The sequence below is a fragment of the Herpailurus yagouaroundi genome, unplaced genomic scaffold (genome assembly GCF_014898765.1).
Source record: "Herpailurus yagouaroundi ecotype Mexico unplaced genomic scaffold, PumYag 205, whole genome shotgun sequence".
Lineage (NCBI taxonomy): Eukaryota > Metazoa > Chordata > Mammalia > Carnivora > Felidae > Herpailurus > Herpailurus yagouaroundi.
Window position 1 is genome coordinate 2,069,759 of NW_024412436.1, and position 24,795 is coordinate 2,094,553.

Genomic DNA, 24,795 nt, shown 5'->3' on the forward strand with positions numbered 1-24,795 from the left:
CTCAGTTCTGCTTTCTCCTTCAAGAACTTGGGCATAGATAAATATGACATTGCTCTTGTTGGTCAGCTTTGAAGATTTGGAATTAGGTGTCCCTTCTACTAGGTGATGTTGTTAGTAAAAATCCTGACATATCAACAAGTTATGTCAGACATATCAACAAGTTATGTCAAGTTATGCCCTGACATAATGATTCCTCCTTTGCTGACGTTTCCCTCTGCATTCTGGGGGGGGCCACCGGAGTGGGGTGTGTGTGGTGATGACGGCAGCCATGATGGTGGCAAGGGGCCTCAGTGATTTGGTGGGGGTCACGAAGACAAAAGAGTGATCTTAGCTGGAAAGTGCTACCAGGGGATTCATGGAGAGCAAAGGCCATGCTTTCTGATTAGGCAAGAGGGAAAGGAGCCGGGCAACAGGTTTCAAATCCTTTAAGTCAGAGAATTGAAAATGTCCTCGGGCTCATCAGCTATTGATAGTTAATTTACTGGGTAGCTAACATCCTGTATTGTCTCATTGTTTGCTTTTAAGGTAGATGCCATTATTACCTTTCTCCTCATTTTCCAGATGAGGATACTGAGGCTTAGCCAGGCTAAGTCACTTGGCCAAGCCCTCACAGCTCATGGCAGAACTGGGATTATAATCCAAGTCAGAGAGAGTGCTTTCAACCAGGACACATGGTTGCTAGTTATTGTATAGCCATATTGACTGTATTTGCCATATGGATTTCTTGCTGTTGGGGAACTGTTCTCGTTCGTTTGCGTGGCTGAGGGAACCTGAGGATGTTTATCATGTTGGCAGGAGAAAGAATCTGGGTAGGAGAACACAGACAAGAAAGTCAGCTGGTGAGGCAACTGGTAAGCCACCAAATATTTATTTCGCAATATTTTGGATCAGGCAGTGTTTTAGCTGAACAAGACACAACTCCCCTCAGTAATTTCTCATTTGCTGGGAGACAGACACAAAAAGAATGTTACAGTTGATCCTTAAACCACGCAGCACTGCCCAGTAAAACATCTGTATAACTTCTCATTCCCCCCAAAATCTAACTCTACTAGTATACTAATCACCTACTGTTGACCGGAAGCCATCCTGATAACATAAAGTCAATCAACATGTATTTTGTGTGTTATTTGTATGATAGACTGTATTCCTATAAAGTAATAGAGAAAAGAAAATGTTATGAAGAAAATCGTAAGGAAGAGAAAACATACTTATAGGACTGTACTGTATTTATTGAAAACAATTTGCATATAAGTAGACCCATGCAGTTCAAACCTGCATTGTTCAAGGGTCAACTGTACATGACAGTAAGAAAAGGGCAATGACAAAGCAGTACATGAAGGGCAGTCGTTACGAATGGGAGGTCGACTCTGCTTTAAGGATCCAGGAAAGGCTTCACAGAGGGAGATAATCGACCTCTCTCTCGAAAGAGAGTTGGGGTGGATTCGAGTTCCCAGTGGAGGCAATGCCTTGTGCCAAAGAGAGGAGGTATGGCGCAGCTGACAGTTTGGTAGTGTTGGATGGTAGGTCCAGAGTGGAGTGGGGGAAGCTGTAGGACAGGACTCTGGCGACCTGGGCAAATGCGGTCAGATCACGAAGGGTCTCCTCTTCCAGGTTCAGTAATTTGGACGATTATCTCTAATCAAAGGAGAAATTTTGAAGGATAGTAAACAGTCTGCACTGGGTCCTTTCTGTCTGCCCTTCCATATGTGCTCTCCATTGTCTTTGCTCCGTCTGTACGTTAGGAGGCCGACTTCTGTGGATGGCATCAGTCGGTATGTTAGTGTCCTAGGATTGCCACCACAAAATACCACAAACCAGGTGGCTTGTTCATTCACCGTTCTGGAGGCTGGAAGTCTGGAACCCAGGTGTTAGCAGGATTGATTTCCTCGGGAGGTTCTGGGGGAGAGTCTGTTCATGCTTCTCTCCTAGCTTCCAGTGTTTGGGCCATCCTTAGCTTGTGGATGCATCACTCCGACCTCTGCTCGTCTTCACACAACATTTCCCCCCGTGTCTCTGTTGGTGTGTCTTATCCTCATTGATAAGGACACCAATCATATTGCATTTAGCTCACCCTACTTCAGTATGATCTCATCTTAAATTGATTACATTCACAAAGATCCTATTTTCAAACAAGGTATAGGTACCAGGGGTTAGGACTTGCATATAACTTTTTGAGGGGCACAATTCAATCCACAATAGTTGGTAACCTTGTCCTTTGAGTTTTGGCTGGGTTAGGCCATGGGGGAGCATGGGCAGGGGATCAGAGGGAGGGAAGAAAATAAACTTAGGGAACTTATTCCCAAGCTTTGCACTTTTGGGGTCACCATGGACTGCCTTCATCTGTCAGCTGAAGGCCGTAACTCTTGAGGTGTAGCCCTCTCCACAAAGAAGTCTCTCTGTCTCATTTATAATTGTTTTCTCCTCTTGCCTCATTAGGCCTCAGAATGGTAAAAATATCTCATTGTTACTAGTCTGGGAGTATTTCATTTATCCCTATGATTTCCTTACAGTCTGCCCAAACCTTTTGTAGTAATCTCTATATTAAAATTTCCACCAAATTAACTAATTTGAGTGTCATCTTATTCCAATCAGCATTTTTATGGAAACAATGGCAATATTTTTATTTTACATAATTGCTTAGGTAGCAGAGTAGAGTATGGATTGGAAACGGAGGCAAGAAAGGAGCCACTGAGACTAGAGAGGAAGGCAGTAAGTATAATAATTCAGGTAAGAGATGACTTGAACTTGAAAGATAGCGGTTATGATGGAGAGGAGAGAAGGGATGCACAAATATTTGGAGATAGAATTAATATGGCTCGGGACAACCCTTGTAACCAATCATATTCATCCTCACCAAATACTTACTGGTAAGAGGAAATTCTTGCACCAACTTCAGAAAAAGTGAAGATTTACAGATCAGCAGAAGAGAGGCAAGTAGGATAGGTACCCCCCAAACTTTTAAATAATGTGACATGGAGGCAGGCTTTGTGGAATCAGGGACGATTCGAGTTTTTAAGGGTTTCAGTGTCCTGTCCCATTGGGTCAGGATGGCATTTCTGGCTCCATCCCATTTCCCAGGTCCCTTTAGGCGGTACTGGTAAGGAGTACACGGTCCAAAGAAAACTTCCCAAGCGAGTCTGGGATCCTTGAGGAACAGAAATGGGACACTGGGCTTTGTCCCTATGCATGCGGCAATGTCATCCATGTAGGTGATGTACTCAAGTTTATCTTTACTGATGTCTTTCATCACACCCCTGCAGGGGAAAAAGATGGATCATTTTTCAGTTTCAAGTTATAAGTCACCCTTCCTCCCACCATTTTGTTTCTTTTTATCACAGTCAAGCCATGTTTGGGAATGTTTTTCTATGTTGCAAAGCAAAAAAAATAAGAGTTTATCTACAGAAGGTATTTGGGAAGGTAATTTTGTTAAAGGAGATGGTAAAAGGAGGCAATCGGAAGAGCAGTTCTAGATAATGTTTTAGGTTCTTGAATTTGATATAAGGGTGAAATCTCATCCAGTGTCAATACAGCACTTATTGAACGAATGAACATGATCAGAAAGCATCACATATATGGCCACCTAAATTATTGTTATTGACATTAATTGTGAGTTGAGAGAGCCATACATGGGGCCCTGAACATGACACAGATGTGGGTATCATGTATATGAAAGCGTTATTCCTATCTATTTCTGTGGTTAGTAAACTTTCATGATGTCCTAATGACATTCATTCATTCATTCCTTCAATAAATATCACATGAGGCATCATGCTAGCTGCCAGGAGTCTAACAATGAATAAAACAAAGTCTGTGTTGTCAAGAAGCTTACCTTCTAGTGAGGAAATTAACAGGCTATAGAAACCCTCAGCCAAGCAGATAGATAATAAATCAGGTGGTAATAGGTATTATGAAGAGATATAAAGGAGGGGGGGGAATGCAATGAAGGGATTGAGTAGGCCGCCATATTTATACAGTGTTGTCAGAGAAGGCTTCTCTTAGGAGGCGATATTTGACAGAGTGAGCCTGTAGGTATGGGGGGGAGGCGAGGGGAGAACATTCCAGGCAGAGGTTAGAGTAAGTGCAAAGGTTCTGAGGGGGCTAGGTTTGGGGTGTTTGAGGACCAGGGAGGAGGCTGCCTCGGACTGGAGCAGTATGGGTGAGGTGGGAGGACCTAGGCCACGAGGGCACAGAGACAGCTGGTTGCTCTGGAGCACTGGGGAGCCCCAGGGAAGTTTCTGGGAGTGACATGGGAAGCAATCAGAGGGTTTTGACCAGAAGGACAATGTGGTGCTCCTCACTTCTGCCGCAGTGTCAAGACTTGACACTCGCTGTAGAAGAGCAGAGAGGAGGCCGGGAGACCAGATAAGTGGTGACAGCCAGTGTCCTAGTGAGAGGTGACAGTGGCCTGGTCTGGGGTGGCTGTGGGGGTAGCTAGAAGGGTCTGGATTTCTACCTTCTGTTCGAAGGTAGGAGCTGACAGTATTTGCTGATGTGCGGTATGGAGAGAGAAAGAGGAGAAAAGGATCGCTCAGGGGTTCTGGCGGATCACCCAGAGTGAGTAGCCAGTGACTGAGAAGGGGAAGAAAAGTCTCAGAGCAGCCCGGGTGCAGGATGAGTGGGCAGGCGTTAGAGGGCTAGAGTTCATTCTTAGCTGTATTAAATTTGAGATATCTAAGTGGTATCCAAGTGGAGATATCTGGAGGGACTGGATTAGGAGTTGGAATTCGAGGGAGAGACTTGGGAGTCATGACTGTGTGATGGAATTGAGAGCCACAGGCCTGGGTGAGGCCGCCTAGGAGTGGGTGTTCGTAGAAGTGAGAAAGGATCTGAGGATTAAGGTTGGGGTTCACCAATTTTTAGGAGCGAGGAAGAGGTGACACCAGGAATTGCAGAGAAAGAGCAGCCTAAGAGACCCAAGAACAAAGACACAAGGGGGTTCTGGCGGCCAAGTGAGCTCAAGGTTGCCACCTGTTGGGGCCCTGGCTCTGTATTCTGCTGAGAGGAGCTGGTACCCCTACCTAACACATCCGAGACCACACATCTAGTTGGTGGAACAGTTGGGATTAAAAGCATATTCTTCTGGCTCCGATGCAGGTTTGTGGGTACGGAAATACATTGGTAGGTTTTCCCGAAGAAGCTACATGTCGTGTCATACCTTTCTATGAGCTGCTCCTTTTTCGTAGCCTCAGCCATCAATTTTGGAGACGGAGGTATCTTACAGAGTCCTGTGAGAAACATTGGAAAGAACATTAACGTCACATGTGCCTTTTCCTTTGCGTTCTCTTCTCCCTCATTTCTGGCCCCCCACTGCTCTATCCTTAGGACGTGTAATAGTCAAAGCTTAGACTGGAACTAGAGGTAATTTCTGGAAGCATAATGCCCCTCCAAACCCACTTAACCAGGGTTTGTGGCATTCTACTGCCAGAATTATGAGGACGGACGCCCCTGTCATCCAGACCTCAGCCTGCGCTGACCCATCGGTCATCGGTACCTGCTCCAGCTCATTTACCCGCTTGCACATTACATATATTCATATATACTGTTTGTATTGTATTGTTTGTATACCCCTGTTTGTATTTGTATGTGTGTGTTAAAGCTATTTGTGGGTTAAATGTAACTACTTAAGACGACCTTGTTTTTATAGCCCTGCTTTGACATGTCTTCACTCCTGTTGCACCGGAAGCCTCGTGTGTAGAAGCGCCTGGTGGTCCCTCAGCCTCACAGAGAGACTAGGCTCTGACCTCTTGAGTGGTTGTGGGCATGTGTTCCTTCTCGGTCTCTCTCCTAGACGGTCTCAGCTCTTGGACTCTGCTCTTCCGACTGGAGCCAAGTGCTGGCCCCAGGGTGGGGGGTTAGTATCCGCTTGAGATAGGTCTGACTTAGCCCCGTCGTGTGCTTGCCACTAGAGTCACTTTACCCTGTAAAAAGCGGGCAAGACTTTACGTAGTGGTTCTCAGATTGCGTCTGGAGGCTCTCTGGAGAAGCATGTAATTCCTCCTGTGGCGTCATCTAATTGAGTTTTGTTTTGTCAGCTCTATCATCCTGGTGAGCATTTTTGAGCTCATTACAAAACATTAAAAAAAAAACCCAAAACACCACGTACTTAAGAGTCTTCTGAGATTTTAATATAACCAGATAATGTTGTGAAAGCACTTTAATTGGCCTTAAAGAAAGAAATATTTGTGATCATTTAATGAAAATGTGCGGAATCTGAGGTCTATTACATTTGTAGAGGGTGAACGAAGTCGACACAACTTAGTACTGTCTTGTATACTGTTGATAAATTACTGGTGATTGTTTTTATTCATTAATGACACAATTCTGCGAAAGAACACCTGGTTGGCTCAATTGTGATTGCTGTTTATGGTTAAAAAATCAGGGGCGCCTGGGTGGCTCAGTCAGTTAAGCATCCGACTTTGGCTCAGGTCATGATCTCGCACTTTGTGAGTTTGAGCCCCGCGTCGGGCTCTGTGCTGACAGCTCAGAGCCTGGAGCCTGCTTCGGATTCTGTGTCTCCTTCTCTCTCTGCCCCTCCCCTGCTCACGCTCTGTCTCTCCCCCTCTCAAAATAAAATAAAATAAACATTAAAAATATAAAAAAAATCATGCAAATGCAATTCTTTAAAATGCTTACTAATCTAAAACCTGCCCTACTTTGGAGAGGTATGATAGTAACAGCAAGAGTAAGAATGCCAGTTACCAATTAGTAGAGTTCACTGTGTGCCAGGTACCACGATAAGTGGTCGGCAGACATTATCCATCTCACAAAACTGTTGTGAAAGAGGTTTTATTATCCCCATTTTACAGATGAAGGGGCTGAGATTCAGAGAGGTCCTCACAAAGATAATGAGTTTTAGAGTTGGGATCAGACCCTGGTAACCCCGACTCCATCATCTGTGCTCTTACTGTGAAAACTGACAGCAGTTCGTGTCTAGTGTCTAAAATATTTTTTTATAGGCATTACTCAAAGGTTACCATCTCCTCAGAACTCAACTTTATTCACAGTCTGCATTATTCCAGCAACTTCCTTTGGAAGGGATATAGAGTTCTACTTCTAGAAATAAATAGAAAGATTTAGAAGTAAATAAGCTAGAGTAGAACAGAATATAGGATCCCAAAGCTTCCAACAATTTCAGTTAATCTGAGAAACATGATTATATCTTGCTGTGCAAATTAATCCCATCCACACAACCAAAACCTTTTTTCCACCGTCACGTTAGTGACATAAGCACACCCATGACAATATTACTCATATATGAAATTAAATATTTCCTAAACTTGAAATATCTTATGGTACTTTAGCTCACATCTGTTCCATTTTGGCTGAATCACAAGACACTAATTGGAAACTCAGTTGATCACGTAGGGCTTTAAATAGAGTCAAGGTACCTTTGAATACTCTTGTGGCCCAACGTGCCTGGAGCTCTGTGCCTGATAAGATGGATCCTTTAAGGCTGATGAGGCCAATGATAGCTAACGTTGCCCTCTCCAGGTTTGAAGGAAAGACCTGCTTATACAGGAATATCTTCTTTGTACAAAGGCTTTTGAAAGGCTCTTCAAGGAAGGGAAAAGAAAATGTGTATCCTGTCGTAAAGATCACAACGTCGAGGTTTTCCTCCACTGTTCCGTCCTCAAAGACAGCAGAGGTTTCCGTGAACTCCTTCACGCTGGTTTTCATAGTGACCGTCCCACAGAGGATACAGATTGGCAGCTCATCATTCACAATGAATTTTGGTTTTCTCCTTTGACACAGAAGAGAAAATTATTCATTGTAGTTGTATCTGTGAGACGGTTGAGCAAATTATTTATTTGGTCAGCTCAGGGGAATTATCTGCCAAGCCAAGGGAGTGAATTGACCAATGTCTAGTTCAAAGTTGTCTACCCAACTTACTGTTTCAATAGCATCTTTTGTTTTTCTGCTTCCAGTAGAAGGCATGTGGAAAATGGCTAAACCTATTCTTTCCTGCCTGGGGTTTAAAATTCTCTGTCTCTTGAAATTCATTTCTGGAGCAATGCTTTTCTCGAAGAATTGGGACCGAGTATACAGCAATCCGTTTAAGAATCAGGTCTCACATCACCCAGGCCTCAAAGGGTTGATGTTAGACAAAGAGGAAATTAGCAAGAAAATTTTTGGATAAAAATAAAAAAATCTGAACCAAGTTATGCTGAAAAATATTTTTTATTACGAACATCATTCCATCTAATCATGGCAGATATAATGTCTTTATAAAATTGACATATCAAATCATCCACTGCTGTTAATTTTCTTTGTAAGTTGAGAGCTGTCTTATGAAAAAAAAAATATTTGGGTCAAGCATAAAATAGAAGTCACATTTAATGACCTTACATTCATTTCAAAAGTTTTCTTTTCCTTGCCATGTGCAGCTTCATACAGATGCATGTTATATTAAAATGTTTAATTTTAGGAACTCCTATTGGAAATTCATCCTCTAATCATTCAGCCAGAGAATCATTGGCAAGAGCTGGCCATCTGTACTCAAGATGCTGCAAATATTCCATTTGTAGATGGTGCCCATTTCAAGACTCCTCAAAGCCAATTTTAACGTCCTGACTTTCAAGCTAACATCCTGACTTTTCAAGAAATGAAAAGTTTTTATCTTTCATTATATTCTAGTCTCATGAATTACTAATTTTGTTACCAGACAGAGAATATTCCTATTTGTGGTACTTGATGGACATTGTCTTAAGGAACTAAGCCCAGAGCAGAATAAATAAAGGCAGCATAATAATTACTGAAGATTTGAGTTCTGAATAAAGTAGAATTAAAAATTATTGATTGTTTTTTAAAAATATATTTATTTAGAGAGAGAGCGAGCACGTGCATGCACCTGAGTGAGTGGGGGAGGGGCATACAGAGAGAGGGAGAGACAGAATCCCAAGCAGGCTCCATGCTGTCAGTGGAGAGCCTGACTGGGGGCTTGATCTCATGACCTTGGGATCATGACCTAAGCCGAAATCAAGAGTTGGACACTTAACTGACTGAGCCACCCAGGTGCCCTAAAATTATTGGTTCAATAATTTTCCCATTAAATAAAAAATTTAAGTACCCCTTTGTTATACTTAGTCCATAATTCTCATGGTTAAATCTTTTATTCATTTGCCTCTCTTGAATCCAGTTTAGTACACACGAGGGCAGAACTTGCGCCATAAAATTAAGGTATCTTCTTGTAATCACCATATTATAGGGGTAACCCCCATTTGAACAGCGGTGGATAACCCAGGCACCAGTTCTAGTACTGAGAAGTACCTAAAAAGTAAGGAAGGATAAATATATGTACATCATTTTGTAGTATGTTTGTTTGATGTGCTTCAAATGTTCTTATAACAACTGTCCTTTTTAAAGAAGTTTTTAATCTTAATTCCAGTTAATTAACATCCAGTGTTATATTAGTTTCAGGTGTACAATATAGTAATTCAACCCTTGCACACATCACCCGGTGCTCATCGCGACAAGTGCACTTTTAGTCCCCATCACCTATTTCACCCATCCCCCCACCTCCCTCCCTTCTGGTGCTCTCAGCTTTGTTCTTTGTGGGTAAGAGTGTGTTTCTTGGTTTGCCTCTTTTTCCCTTTGCTCATTTGTTTCTTAAAGTCCACACGTGAGTGAAATCATAGGGTATTTGTCTTTCTCTGACTGACTTATTTCACTTAGCGTTATACTCTCTGGCTCCATCCATGTTGCAAATGGCAAGATTTCCTTCATAGCTTCTGTTTTTAACTGGTGAGTTTGTACATAGAACTACAAATGACTATTTCTGTTGTTTTCGTTTTTATGTCACTTTTACCTGATCTATATATCTGTTAAGTATTTTTATCATGTTCACTATAAAAATTACAGTGCTAGTAGATATGTGCACTGTTGACCTGGCAATCTTTTACATATAAATAATACAGAATGTAAAGTGGAGTTTTGGGAAAGCAATTTTAACTGAGTTCAATAAAAATCTTCAACATCTCTTTCCCAAATCTAATAATGTCCTATAATATATGTTAAAGTGGAACAGATTTCTAATTTGCGAATCTATGCTTGGACTTTCTAAAGTCATTCTGCACACTTCATGGGCAAAGTGAAGGCTGTTTTTATCTGAAAACAAGTTCTAAATGTGACTTCTAATAGAAAATTTGGACATGTTCAGAAAATAACTTCCATTTTCTATTTTTATATGGGGGTTTCGCCAGAATTATGAAGAGAGAGTGTAAAAACAGATCAGTGGTCTGGGTGGAGTAATTTATTCATTTGGTCTTGTTCCTGAAACAGTGCCTCTGAAAAAATGCCTCGTGGTCTGGCATCCACACAGTGTCCTTGACCCCTCTTGGAGATGTTTCAATTCTGTTATGTGTGGATTTTTTTTTTTTCACTCACGTTGGGTCCACATGATTTAGCAATCGGCCAATGTGCTTTATAGTTTGTACCCCTCTCTCCAGCCACCAGCAATGATGATGGGGTGGGGGTGTGGATTCACCCTTGTGTACCTGAGCTGCCGTTCGACTGAGTTCCACTGCCACGTCCCCTCCAGTGTTCCCAAGACCGATCACTAACACGCGTTTGCCTTGAAAGCCTTCTGGGCTCTTATATTCCTGACTGTGCAGGATCTGGCCTTTAAATTTATGAATACCTGAGGGGAGGGAGGGATCAGAAAATCAGAAGCGTCTAAAGTTTTATAACTCCCTAGTATGCAGGCATAGGGTCTGTAGGAAAAGGAACGTTCCAGAAATATGTCAGCCCTTTGCTCCTGCTGCTAATTGCAGGACATAGAAGCCACGTATCATTTTCTTCTCCCATTGGATTCTCTGAGCCTGGGTATAGCTTTAGTACAACCTGCAGGAGATTTAAAAATACGGGAGAATTTAAATTCCACATGAGTGCTCCCTTTTAAAGCAATTACTTGGGGAAATCAAGGTCACTGCAGACCATAAGAAACATCTCATGCACGACCCTGAACATCCTAAGCAAGAAGTAGATCGCTGATGCATGTTATTTTACCCAACAGATATATTCTATAAGAAAATGGTTTGTGTATAGAACATATTTACAAGTGAATTTTAATTCAATTATAATTTTCCACAAAAGAAATTTTGTGGCAAGTTCTCTTATACATAATGATTTTTGTGGCTTAGGCTTGCTACTTATACTCTATGCTTATTTTACGTTATTCTTTATTATAGGCTTAATGCTTTATTATACCATATGCTTATTTATACTCTATTCTTGCATTATTTACATTTGTGTTACTGACTGGTTTTTCAAGTTCCGAACACTGTTGATACAAGTATCACTCTTATGGTATTTGTATACATGAGAAGGACTCATGTATCCAAATATTTCTTCTCTTGATTTATTTTTGGTAATTATCTCCTTGGCACGTATAAAAGACATAAGCCATGGATTCATAAAAATGAAGACTGGTCGCAACAGCGGAAGTAGAGGTATTTCCAGCGGTGGCTGCAGAAATGGACATTATGAGGTGGCAGAGGAAACAAGAGTGATGGGGACAGTGACCATCAGTGAGATGAAACACTGATGAAGAATCTGGAAGGAAACCCTGCAGTTTAGAGAGTTTAAAAGCTTCTCACCCCAGTACTTCAAGTACATTTGAAATTTTAATATAAAAAAATGAAACTGTCTCCTAGAATATATCAATCTTCTATCACAGTGATTGACTGATTCATTTGCTCAGTAACATTTATTTATTTATTAAAAACAACTTTTTTTTTAATGTTTATTTTTGAGAGAGAGACAGAGACAGAGCGTGAGTGGGGGAGGAGCAGAGAGACGGGAGACACAGAATCCAAAGCAGGCTCCAGATTCCAAGCCATCAGTCCAGAGCCGGATGCAGGGCTCTCCAACTCACGCACTGTGAGATCGTGACCTGAGCTGAAATCAAGAATTAACAGACTGAGCCACCCAGGAGCCCCATGATGCCAATTTTTGTTTCAGTAGGCTTCATGCCCAGGGTGGAGTCCAACGCAGGGCTTGAACTCATGACCCTGAGATCAAGACCTGAGCTGAGATCAATAGACACTTAACCGACTGAGCCACCCAGGTGCCCCTGATGCCAACTGAAAGGAACTTTGGATAAGACAGGCATCTATCTGCCCAGGCAGTGAGACCCTAAAGACAGTCTGTGTGGAGATGACTGGGGGAGGAGCTAGGGTTCAAGGAGCTGTGCGTGGTCAGCGAGAGGGTGCGGCCCATGCTAAGGGGCTGCACTGAGAGATCCCCCTTCATGGAATGTCCCTCTGAAGCAGAACCAAGAAAGCAAAGTGTCAGTCTTAGGCATGTCTGCGGCCAGAGAAAACTAGCGCCTGCTTGGTGCCAGTCAAGAAAGACCCTCCCTGCCCCCTGTGACTCTAATTCCGGAAGGGTCTAGGGTTAGAGACTATAGCTGGTGGGTGACGGGTTTGGCAAGAGGGGGCACTGGGAGAGGAAGGGGGAAAGCCATGGGTGCCTCCTGTTCCCACTGAGCGTCCAGCCCAAAGCAGGCTCCAGCCGGGGGAGGGGAAGCCCCACCGTTACATGTGGTTGCAAGTTTTGACTATTCCACGAGGCAAGATGTTTTCGTTAGGAAAATGAGAATTTTCTTGGGTGATTTTAAAGCGATGAGAGGGCTTGCCATGATCTGACAGAAAAGCGGTGGGAATGGCCCGAGATTGCGCGGCGGGGGAGAGGAAGGGCAAGCCCCACAGAGCAGGCCTGCTCTGAGAGACAGAGAGACACAGAGAGAGAGAGAGAGACAGAAACAGAGATAGAGCGTGAGCGGGGGAGGGGCAGAGAGAGAGGGAGACAGAATCAGAAACAGGCTCCAGGCTCTGAGGTGTCAGCACAGAGCCTGACTCGGGGCTCGAACCCATGAACCTGAGCTGGTCAGACGCTTACCTGGCTAAGCCATCCGGGTGCCCTGAACTCATTTAATTCTTAAACCACTCTCTAAATGGAATCACTGGGTTAAGTTTGCCCAGGATTATGCAACTAGTGCTGGCATGTGGTCCGGGCTTCCAGACTTTAGACCTTTGCTCCTAGGGGCACCCGGGTGGCTCAGTCAATTAAATGTCTGACTCTTGATCTCTGCTCAGGTTTTGATCTCAGGGTTATGAGTTAAAGCCCCATGTTGGGCTGGGCATGAAGAACTTTGTTCATAACTATTATGTTAAATGCCACTTATCACCAAGGGCCAATGTCCCTGGGGGAACTGTAGCAGACCAGGACTCTTTGGAAACCTGAAACCATGCCTACTCACCAAGATACCCCATGCTAGGAACACAGAGGACATTGGCATATTTGACCTGGTGTCCTCCTGTGACAAATCCTTCTGAAGTCTGGTCTTAAACTAAGACCTCCTCAGGAGGAGTCTCTGACATCTGTATGTGTGGATTTCTTCCTTCTCTATAATCTGGGTTTTGTGGCAAAAGAGAAGGGCACACGGCTATTTCTACTGCAGTCAGCCGCACCCCCCGCCCCAGAGATCATTAAAGTATGCAGAAATGTTTGCTCTTGTATTGATCCCAAACTCCCTTGTCATTCTCCTTTGTGTTTGCCCAGTCTCTTTCCTTCGGACCAGCTCTCCCAGATTACGTACGTTATACTGCCACAAGGATCCTCGCCTCTCAGCTCTTGGTTGATCTTTTGCAACAGCATCTTTTAGTCAGAGTCTAAGTACAACTGAGGGCGAGCCAACCCAAACCTGACAAGATACTGTATTCCAAAACATAGTATCACATCTTGTAACAAATCTCCCCATAGAAACATTGTATAACAGGCGGTTCTATATTTCTTTACTGCTGTGCCATTGTGGATTGAGCCCCCAGGCTAGCTGCAAGCTGGACCATCATTTACAATACTGCTTCTTTGCAATAGTATGCATTGAGGTCTCCCACTGGGTCTCTAAGACACTTTTTTGAATACGATATTTTGTTAATTGATTATAATGAGATTACGTTTATAAGATTTACATTTCATTTTCTTCATTGGCCCAGGTTTGCAAGCTTTATTCTTCATAGTCTTCCTTGAAAGCTTGCTTGCTTTTTTCTTTCTCTTTCTTTCTTTCTTTCTTTCTTTCTTTCTTTCTTTCTTTCTTAATATATATATTTAAAGTTTATTTATTTATTTTTAAAAAGAGAGCATGGGAGGGGCAGGGGGGGTGAGAGAAGCCCAAGCAGGCCTCACACTGTCAGTGCAGAGCCTGATGCGGGGGTTGACCTCACAAACCGTGAGATCATGACCTGAGCTGAAGTTGGACACTTAATCAGCTGAGCCACCCAGGTGCCCCAACTGCTATGTTTCTTAAAAACAAATCTGTCAAGTTTCTTTATGCTCTCACTTTGTTTGTTTGTTTGTTTATTAATTAAGTTATTGATTTGCGGTTTACTCCTGACTCAAATGACCTGTAATTTAATGACAGAATTCAAAAGCTTGGCTTTTTTTTTTTTTTTTTTAATGACACATCTGATAGGGTTATGTGATCACTGAACTTGAATCAGATCAGGCATGATAAAGCTTAAATAATAACAACAGCATTTATATTAATAAGTAAGTAATAAGGCCTGACACCTCCATAGCTTCCTACCTTTCCAAGTTATTTTGTACACACTTTTTCTGAGGTTGAGCATCAAGTCACTTATAATCATCATGAATTATTTCCAATGGCAAATAAACAACTTTCTTCTAGAATAACCCAGCAGAGTAGGCACGATCTCGGGTAGAAGTGACTCACCAGGAAAGGACTCCAGAGGCAAGTGAGGATTCAGGAAATGTCCAGTGCAAACCATGACAGCATCAAAGACACCTCGGTCCCGCTTTCCCTCTGTCTCTGTGACAACATCCCACTGACCAGTTTCAGAGAAGTCTGGACGCTTCGTGACACTGCATACTGTGGTCTGAAAGTAAAAGACACGCACTCACTTAAAAAAAATGTTTTTTTTTTAATGTTTATTTATTTTTGAGAGAGAGACAGAGACAGAGAGAGACAGAGCACGAGTGGGGGAGAGACAGAGAGAGAGGGAGACACAGACTCCGAAGCGGGCTCCAGGCTCCGAGCCGTCAGCACAGAGCCCGACGCGGGGCTCGAACTCACACACCGCGAGATCGTGACCTGAGCCGAAGTCAGACGCACAACCGACTGAGTCACCCAGGCACCCCCAAACACTCACTTGCTATCAATCACCTTTGGACTTCATGTAATGACTGGTATGGTAACCATGTTTGTTACTTCAAGTGGGCTGAGTGAGTCTCAGGATAGGAGGTCTGTCAATATTGGTTTATCTCCCCCCTAAAGAAATTAAGCAACTTGGGGCACCTGGGTGGTCAGTCGATTGAGTGTCTTACTCTTGGTTTCGGTTCCTGTCATGATCTCATGGTTTGTGAGATCAAGCCCCGTCTCGGGCTCTGTGCTGACAGTGTGGAGACTGTTCTTTCCTCATTTGTGCTCTCACACGTTCTCTCTCTAAATAAATAAATGTTAAAAAAAAAAAAAAAGAAATTAAGTAACTTGTACAAAGTCTCAAAAGTAGTCATAGAGAGCATGACCCAAAACATCTGAATGACTTCACTGGAAGGAAGAAACATTCAGTTTTTACTCCCGGTGAGAAGGAGGTGAGTTACAACACTGAATGACTTGGGAAAACATAGGAAGATGAATTTTGGCTCATTATAATTTCTGTGGTCCAGATTCCTAGTCACTTCTTCCCAGTGGGTTTCATGGGCAAAATTTATTTTTCCTTTCCTCTCAAAAAGAAAAACATTCTAAATTTCATCCTGAATAAGAATTTGGATTCAGAAGAGGAACCAGGATATTCAGTATTTTAATGCCTTATTTGAATAAAACATGAGAAGCAGGAGAAGTGAGGAGTCTTTATTATCTGCCTTGTTCATATAGAGATAAAATCAGGAATGAATTTACTTAAATATCCCATTTGCATTAGATTGCCGAATGAGCAGTCCCCATTCATTAACCTTCCGTGACCCAAGGTGTCTTACCCTAAACCGAATGTATTTCAGAAGGTCAAAGTGCTCAGCAAATTCTTGGAGATAGTCCCAAAATTTTCCTTGGTTCATGTAATTTGGATAATCTTCTTGGAAGGGGAAGTCGCTGTAACATGACATCTCTTTGCAGACGTTTGTCACTAATGACCTGTAGACCCTGGTCATCCCATCTTTAGAAGTTTCCTGTGGTGAGAGCACAGTTAGCTTGATGGGGTGGGGGAGTCAGGAGGAAGAGAAAAGAGATCGTTAGCAGTCAGTGTTCCACTCACCATTCCAAAGAATTCCACGGAAATGCAGCACTGGGTCTCTATGCTATAGTTATCAGAAATCGTTGTTGGGATTGGATTTATTAAACATAGTATCTTTATCAAACTACAAAGAAGTTAACACATTTAACAGGGTTCTCCAAGACTAACAATGCCATTAAGCGATTCCATGAACATGGGGCCTATGGTCTCCCTTGCTTATTTTTTTCCCCTTCTTTGCCATCCTCACTCCCTCAACTCATGCCCTAGACCTCTTTCTCTTCACTTTACTCAGAGAACTCCTCACTGATTTTTATATTTATCGTCTATGTATATTTTCAATCACTCTCTCTTTATTGGCTCCTTCCCATCAGCACTTAAAATACTGAAGACTCTAATTTTTAAAAACAAAACAATACTCCCTTTCAACCTATATCTATTCCCTTTCCAGCCTTGTCTCTCTGTGTCCTATATCAATCTTCATGAAAAAAATCATCACATACTGGCAGCCTCTGTTTTCTCATCGACTCTTCAACTCACTGTTGTCTTGTTGCAACCTCACACACTCAAAAAACGTACCAACAAAACAAAAACATGCATATTAAAAGCACCGATGGGGGCACCTGGGTGGCATAGTTGGTTGAGCATCTGACTCTTGGTTTCACCTCAGGTCATAATGCCAGGGTCACGGGATGGAGCCTCACGTCGGCCTCCGTGCCGGGCATGGAGCCTGCTTAGGATTCTCTCTCTCTCCCTCTCTCCCTCTCTCTTCCCCTGCCCCTCTCCCCAGCTTGCATGCTCTATCAATCTCTCTCTCTCTCTCTAAAAAATAAGGCCTCAATGAACTTCTGATGGCTGAAGCTAATCTCTATTTCTCTTTTAAGTATCTTTCTTAGCTGTCAATTTCCATAAGATGCCGTCTCTAAGGTAGCTGTTCCAGCCGCATAGCACCCTGCACTCTCAACACACCCTGATCACACTGCACTGTAACAATGTGTTTTACTGTTTTTGTTCCCTACCAGACTGTAAGGAGGGCAGGGTCCTTGTCTATTTTGTCCCCATCCTGGTAGAGGGACATTATAAGCACAGGTACTCAGGTACTTGGTGAATGGGTGAACATCAATACTATCACTGCATTTTTGAAAAAGAAATAGTATATATATGACTGAAAGAAATTACATTGAAATTTATTATTATTATTATTTTAATTTGAGTATAGTTGACACACAGTGTTGCATTAGTTTCAGATGTACAACATACAGAGAAATTTTAATAGTGCAGGTATATAATTCTCATGGGTATTGATATTATATTTAATTTGTACTTTTCTTTTTGTTTAACTCAGTATTATTTTCTAAAATTTATCTATATTACTCTATTTTTTTTGAGAGAGAGAGAGAGAAAGGGAGAGCGTGTGTGTGCACGCATGCACACACAAATGGGGTGGGCCAGAGGGAGAAAGAATCTCAAGCAGGCTCCACACTCAGCACGGAGCCCAACGCGGGGCTCGATCTCACGAGTGAGATCACGACCTGAGCGGAAATCAAGAGTCAGACGCTTAACTGACTGAGCCACCCGGGCTCCCCTATCTATCTTACTTTAGGGGAAGAAAACCAAACAAACTGTGGGGTCAAATAGCAGAAGGGACACAAACCAGACCCAGTGTTTTCTGTCCACATTGACATTTGGCTCCATTTGGTTCCATCAGGCTCACGGTACAACAAGAGAAACTTTTCTCCCCTAGTACACTATAATCACAGGGCTGTGACCATTTCCGCTCACATACATTTGCTTATTCTGTTTTCTTCACCATCTGTCGATGAATGGCAAATGCCACCTCCTCCATGAAGGCCTCCCTCATTCATACCAGTTTGAAGTACTCTCCTCCATGCGGAGCTCCCACTGAATGTTGCTTTTCTCTTCCCCCCAAGGCCTCCTATCTTCTGACATTTTATACCTCACTGCTGGGACAGATCCCTAGGTCCCTGCCGAAGGCCCTGTGATGCCCAGGACCAGCCAGAGGCAGGTGGTATTGAGCCACTTCCAGCCCCTACTTCTGTTGCTCAAGTTACCTAATAGCTGGCCTAACATAACCCCCCAGGATGCACTACCCTTCTCCTTAGAAGGATTGATCAGCATCTCAACCTTTTTTATTCTGATACTCTGTGAAAGCTACCCACCCCCAACTCTACAAGGTCTGGATTCTTGCCTCACTCTTGCCAGTTCCCTTCCCAAAGACCCGAACAATGCCTGGGGGCTGGGGCTTCACTCCCTGAGGCCAACCTCCGTCCTTCTAAAAGTGTCATTGCTCCATATTCACCAATGCCATTCAGTTTAACCTATGTGACACTCTGTTCCTTTGCCTCAGAATGTGGTCCGGAAACCACTGTAACTTCCAATACTATGTGTAGCGGACTTAACTCTTCCTTCTTCCCTCCTCCAACTGTCTCTGCTCTGCCCTGCTAAGTCTCCGGGTTCATCACCTGTCAGACTGCATCCTGCACAGTACTGGCACCTTACGTGCACAATCCCGTGTTGTTGTAGTGAGCTGCTTTCTTTTTTTGTTTTAACGTTTATTTATTTATTTTGAAAGAGAAAGAGAGAGAGAGAGAGAGAGAGAATCCCAAGCAGGCTCTGTGCTAAATGTGAACAAGAGCCTGACACGGGGCTTGATCTCACAAACTGTGAGATCATGACCTGAGCCAAAATCAAGAGTCAGCCAGCTTAACTGACCGAGCCACCCAGGCTGCCCACCTCCACCCAGTGAGCTGCTTTCTTATGTGGTCCCCAAGATAGGCTGAAGTCACCATGCCTGAGCAGGGACAAAGCCGACAGCCGGATTATGATTGATAGAGGTGGGAGGGTACGAGCTACGCACAGTAAACTTCCATAGTCCCCCGATGTCATTACTTCTCTCAAAGCAGGTGGGCTCCAGATCCTCATCCAAGCAGCACTTGATGGAGGACAGGCCGCTCACACCCGCCCCAATCACTGCGACTCGCCTGGCCATGGTACCCTGTTGGAAGAAGGGTGGCCTGAGCGTCCTCCTGTGACAAAACTGGAAGGAGCCTCCTGTCGTAGCATTCAACTTTCATGGTGGCATAAACACCCTCTTGTCATCTTTGAGCTGGGGCAGACTCACATTGTGGTTAAACATGAGGGCTTTGAAATGGGACTGTTCTGGTTTAACTCTTTGTGTCACTTACTAGCAGCGTGACCTTGGGCTACCTGTTTTTTTTTTTTTTTTTTTTTTTTTTGTCTCCAGCCCTCGGTTTTCTCTTTAGTACAGTGGGGACGGAAATAATAATAATAGCTCTTAAATATTTGTTATGGAATTAAATGATTGATATGTTGGAAGGATTGTAGAAGTCTGTTTCCTACATAGTAAGTGCTCACTTAAATTTAGTTCTTATTATTAACTAGTATAGTCAGGACCTTGATGCCCTTGGGACTTTAGATCCCCTCAGTATGAAAAGGACCCTCTGCTTCCACTTTGTCTCTCTGGACCCGAGGAATTGCGGCTAGCAAAAAAGATTAGTTTTTATTCATAGCCTCTAGAGTCCTGAAGGACGGCTGGTCATGGGTCATCCCCTACCATGCAATGGTGATATTGTATGAATTGAGTGGGGGGTTCTTAACCTCACACAGAGGCAAGACTGGGTGACCATAACGCAGAACAAAGTCCCCAAGGAAAGCTACATGGGGCATTCTGGATGAGGTCTTCTGGACATGGGGATGTCTGTGGCAGTCAGTAGAGACTGGAGGAGGTAAGTGTCATAGGGATTGAGAACCAGTTTTTCTTGGTACTACAATTTGGGCTTCTGTCAACACCAACGTAGCTTTTGCTTTGACAGATGGGCGAACCACTCAGTTGATTCCAGCAAATCAGACATATGTCACGCTGAGGCCCTCGACACGTCAGGTGGATTCAGTAGCCAGTGCTGTCTTTCCCTCAATGCCCCCTGGCCAGTCCCAAACACACACAGAGTAGTCGAGACGTCAAAGTATTTGTTTTCTAAAAAATATATATGTATAATTGATTTGGCTTTGCCTTTGAAGACATGGTATTTTTTTGAGGGGAGATCTTGCTGTGTAACCCTTATGTGATTTTTGTAGCATGATGCCGCTTATTCTAGTGCTATTTGCCTTGGGGAACCAAGAGAAAAAATATTTATTGAGACCTGAGCGCCAGTAAATGAGAAAACAGAGCGTCATCGTGTGGCATGATTTGCGGCCACACTGCTAGTAAGGGGCTGAGTCTGCAGCGTCTCGAGATCTCTGACTCTGAGGTTGGATGTGCGCACCTCGTTGGTCTGAGAGGCTAAGGTGTCCTGTGGTTCCCATTAGAAAGCCTCTTCCCTCACCTGTGCTCAGGTTTGCTGTCACATTTTTGTGATGGACTTGGGGGAATGTGTCGTATGCCTTTGCAGCTTGCCTTCTAGATCAAATCAGAGTCCCCAGGCACAGAGTCAAAGTGTATTTATCAACTTTACAGGGGGCAGAGGAAGACTTCTGACCCCTTCAGACCCTCGAACTCACCTGGTCCTGGAGCAGATCCAGGGACTTGCAAGGAGATACAGAGGGATTTCTTAGGGCTGTTGCCAAATCTTACTTGCCAACCTGCTCTTTGTAGGGTTGAGACCTCCAGGTCTGGCTTCCATTATTTACGACAAAACTGGCACTTCTTCCCCTGAGACTCTTGGTTGACTTGGGAGTCTCTATTGAATTGAAAGAGCTAGGTAGGCTGCAATCAGAATGGACTTAGAGGCAGCAGAACTGGTTTGAACCCTGTGTCTGCAACTGATTGGCCGTGTGACTCCAAACAACCTACTTGAACACCTTAAGATTTATTGCTTATAAAATAAGAAAAAGAGCTATGTAGAATTGTTTGAGTTGTAAACAAAGCGACATTACTCACACAAAAGTGCCCAGCACCAAATATTTATCAGTGTTCATTCCCTACTTTCCTAATTATCTCCCTCACTTCCTCTCTTTTCCCTAGAAAAGACAGCTCACACAGACAGAAGCAATCAGCGAGTTTGGAAATAAGGAGGCATACATACCTGTAGCTTCCTTTGGGGTGAGGAGTAGGATTTTTAGACAGCTTTCAAACAGAAGTAAATGGCCTCTGCCAATGAGGACACTGGAATTTCTAGGCCACTAGGTAGAAGGCTGAAGTCGGTAGATCTCAACTGTGTTCTGTCTTTGAAATCAAAACACAAAAGAAATGGTTGCTGATTGAACTGGCAAAGTGCAAAACATGCTCCAGTGAACAGGCGAGCAGCAAATGAATCCATTCTGTTGAATGGATGGATGCACCCGGGTACCTCGAAGTGCAGTTAGAGAGCCAAGGGTGGGGACCCAAAGATGATGAAGGCCCAGTAACTAAATAATAGTAATAAGAAAAGACCCCATAACAGGAGACGCTGCCATATGGAGAGATGTGGACACACATGACATCATGTGGTGCGTTCCTGTAACGGTTGTGTGCTCCAGGTACCAACGTTTGCAGGCCCTGTTGGGTTGTTTGGCTACAGGACACAGCAACACAGAGCAACACAGAGCAACAATGTCTCTGTTGGTTAGAGACACAGAGTGGGCTGTGTTTTTCCAGGGCAAAACACCTTGTCCTTTATAGAGCCACTTAAGAAACTGTACAGGCAGCAAAAACAAATTAGGAATTTACACCTCTTGGAATTACACAACACTTGCAGATTATGAATTTCTGAGTGGGGGCAGCCATTTAAAAAATATGCTTCAAATAAAAAAGTTTAAATAAAAAAAAGGGGGGGGGGGCGCCTGGGTGGCCCAGTTGGTTAGCGTCTGGCTCTTGATTTTGGCTCAGGTCATGACCTCAGGGTCGTGGGATCCAGCCTCGCAAGGGGCTCTTTGCTGGGCAAGGAGCCTGGTTAAGATCCTCTCTCTCTCCCTCTGCCCCCTCTCCTCCCGCATGCACACCCACATACTCTGTCTCGTTTTATCGCTCTCAAAATAAATACGTAAATGTAAAAAGTATGCTTCGAGTCAATGAGGGGAGTTGGTGAGTGAACTAGAAATAGGAAGATCTGGGTTCTGGTTCTGCCTCTGGCTCTGACCGGCCGCAGGAACTTAAAATTCTTTATTTCCCCGTGAGATTGTTCCTACATTTGTAAAACAGAGGGTTCCAGTGGTTTTCCCTGTGTCCTCTTCCAGCCCAAGAGAATTGTTTTTATGTCTGAATGCCAAGTAATTGGTACCAAACTAGGTGTGATTTGAAAGGGAGGAGAGATTCCGCAGGCATGAAGGGCAGGGGGAGTGGTGGGACATAAGGTGTGTGTATGCTCTCTCTAAACTATAACGTGTGTTATGACTGTAAGGTCCTCTGTAGCTCAAAGGTTGCTTCTAATCGGAGTTCTTTGGTAAATGAGCCCTAATCTATTGAACTGGACTTTTGAACGACACGAAAACCCCATCCCAGACCTGCCAGACCAGAACATGTAGGAATCATTTCTGAAATATGGAGAGACTTGGGTGATCTGCAAATCATGCGATCGATCATGGTTCATTTGGGTTTGGAATTTGATCTGTTTATATTTCTTATTCTCACTTGCCAATGCTATAGTATTTCCTAACACCTGTGGAGTATTTTATGTTTCCCAACGCTTGGCACTCCTATGTCATCCGTAAGATGACATCAGAGGGGAGAAGAGAATTACAGAAAGTCCTGGGATGCTGTTATTCTCACTGACAGCTTTCTTTCAGATGGTTGCTCCCGGCCACGTAACTTTGTTTCCTTACAACAGCTCCTTTGCTGACTTTCTCCTTAATTCTGTTGCTTTCACCCTGATCAAGAGGCTCCTGAAGAAGACATTCATCCTTAAGGAAGGCGCTCAGCAAGGGGAATATTCATCCTCTGCAAAAGAGGTTTCTGGAAACATTTCCCCATTTAAAAAAAAGAAAAGAAAAGAAAAAAAGACAATGACAATGAAGAATAGCCCAGCACACTTACCTTATTGGCACAGAGCAGATACTCTGACAACTTATTTCTCAAAGCAAATAGACAAGATAGTGCTTGCCTTAAAAAAAATTCGCATCTCAAACTCTTTGTTCTAAAAGAAAAACAACAACACAGGAATGCAGACTTTGATCAAGTTCTCTGTTTCCAGTCTTGCTGGTGACAGCAGAGAGTATCGTCCTCACTGAGGATGAAAAGTTGTGTGGGACAAGGGCTTGCTACTTCCGTGATATGAGGGGAGGGCTAAATGACGAGTTAGATTACTGGCTCTGGATTCGAAGAACATACACGACCTCTGCCCCCCTCCCTCCCAAACGTCACACTTCCGGCAAAGCCCGAAACTTAAAGCACGTGGTAAGCAGCTGCTTTTCTCACAGTAGCCTTTAGAGGGCGCCAGAGTCACCGCCAACATCACAGCCCTGCGTGAAACAGGCATTCTGCTTGCTAGATTCTTCTGTGTCATTTAGTCCCCGGAGCCATCCTAGGAGCCGTCCAAACGACAAAGTCATTTCGGTGACTATCATCTCGCCAAGTTCTTTCATGTCTATAGGTCTCTAACCCGAGAAATATGGTTTTAAAATCCAGAACTTGTAAGCAATTTAAATACTGTCATCCTTTCAGAAAGGGTCAGCCGAGAGAGCTGGTAAAATGAGTTTGAGAAAGCACAAAATTAGTTTTAGATCTTAGCATAGGGCACAATGAAAACAATAATTCCAGAAGCAGGAACAGAATACTAAATAGGCACCATCTTTTTGTTTTTCTTTTTTTATCCTTCTCCATTGAGTGCTTGGAAGCTAGCTAGCATAAAAGGCCATCTTGAGTTCGCTGAACCCGTTTCTGGACCCAGAGCTCAAATGCAAATGCCCACAGGGGTCAAGAAGGTAACTCAGAGGAGGAAAGAGGGCCAGGTAAGACTGATCGGCAAGCACATCTCCTGTCTGTTAGGTTCAGGTAAATGGTGCTTTTTGAAAGAATGAGTCCGAAATTGCATTTTTAGGCTTTTTTCAATAGAAAACGAAAATCCAGATTTTTACATGGTATCTTCTGTTGGCCACAAGTTAATTTTTTCCTTTTTAAAAATATTAAGCTCATAGAAAAGTTGAAAGAACAATTTTGTTAATGAAGACCAATATATCCTTTCCCCCTTCCCAAACGTGTCCATGCGTGCACGTGCGTGCGCGTGCGCACACCCACGCACACACACACACGAGTGTAGTCTTTAAACATCAGGATGCCATCAGGATATTTTAGCATATATCTCACAAGAATATGGGCATTTGCCCACACAATCACATTACCATTACCACATCTAAGAAAATCAATATAAATTCAGTGATATTATCCAACACATCCAGTCTACTTTCAAATTTCTCCCGTTGTCTCCAAAACGTTCTTATCCAATGGCATGCTGAGGCTGGCTTGTACAGTGACAATGTGTGCATCTCTTCCAACTTCAAGTCCAGTGATATCACAGTAGCCTGACATTGGTCGGAGTGGGAATATTTATACCATGGAAATTGGCAATTACTAGAAGTCTGAGATCTTCCCTACCCCTGG

The 24,795-nt window shown here is 43.4% G+C and overlaps 1 protein-coding gene across 5 annotated transcripts; it reads right to left on the reverse strand.

Moving 5' to 3' along the window:
* Positions 1-1,738: 1,738 nt before the first annotated feature.
* Positions 1,739-23,479, reverse strand: FMO4 (flavin containing dimethylaniline monoxygenase 4). Of its 5 annotated transcripts, XR_005783581.1 has the most exons (11): positions 23,233-23,478; positions 21,308-21,447; positions 19,123-19,260; positions 15,994-16,182; positions 14,732-14,894; positions 10,494-10,636; positions 9,068-9,267; positions 7,389-7,741; positions 5,742-5,918; positions 5,156-5,225; positions 3,215-3,254 (listed from the first exon to the last, which is right to left on the reverse strand). XR_005783581.1 is itself a non-coding variant. In XM_040451710.1 (10 exons), the coding sequence occupies exons 3-10, from the start codon at positions 19,252-19,254 to the stop codon at positions 2,807-2,809; spliced, it is 1,698 nt and encodes a 565-aa protein (XP_040307644.1). In that variant the 5' UTR covers positions 19,255-19,260; positions 21,308-21,443; positions 23,233-23,478; the 3' UTR covers positions 1,739-2,806. The 5 variants fall into 5 exon arrangements, 4 of the variants coding, with proteins under 4 accessions (XP_040307644.1, XP_040307643.1, XP_040307646.1 ...); XM_040451710.1 differs by lacking the exon at positions 5,742-5,918 and having other exon boundaries at positions 1,739-3,254; positions 21,308-21,443; XM_040451709.1 differs by lacking the exon at positions 5,742-5,918 and having other exon boundaries at positions 1,739-3,254.
* Between the last annotated feature and the right edge of the window lie 1,316 nt (positions 23,480-24,795).

Excerpts from the sequence above, each read along its gene's own strand:
- FMO4 (XM_040451710.1), bottom strand. The coding sequence starts at position 19,254 with ATGGCCAGGCGAGTCGCAGTGATTGGGGCGGGTGTGAGCGGCCTGTCC. Across the intron at positions 14,895-15,993 it reads TGAAATACATTCGGTTTAGG|ACCACAGTATGCAGTGTCAC; the intron begins GTAAGACACCTT and ends TTTTACTTTCAG. Across the intron at positions 5,226-7,388 it reads GGCCACAAGAGTATTCAAAG|GACTCTGTAAGATACCTCCG; the intron begins GTACCTTGACTC and ends TGTTTCTCACAG.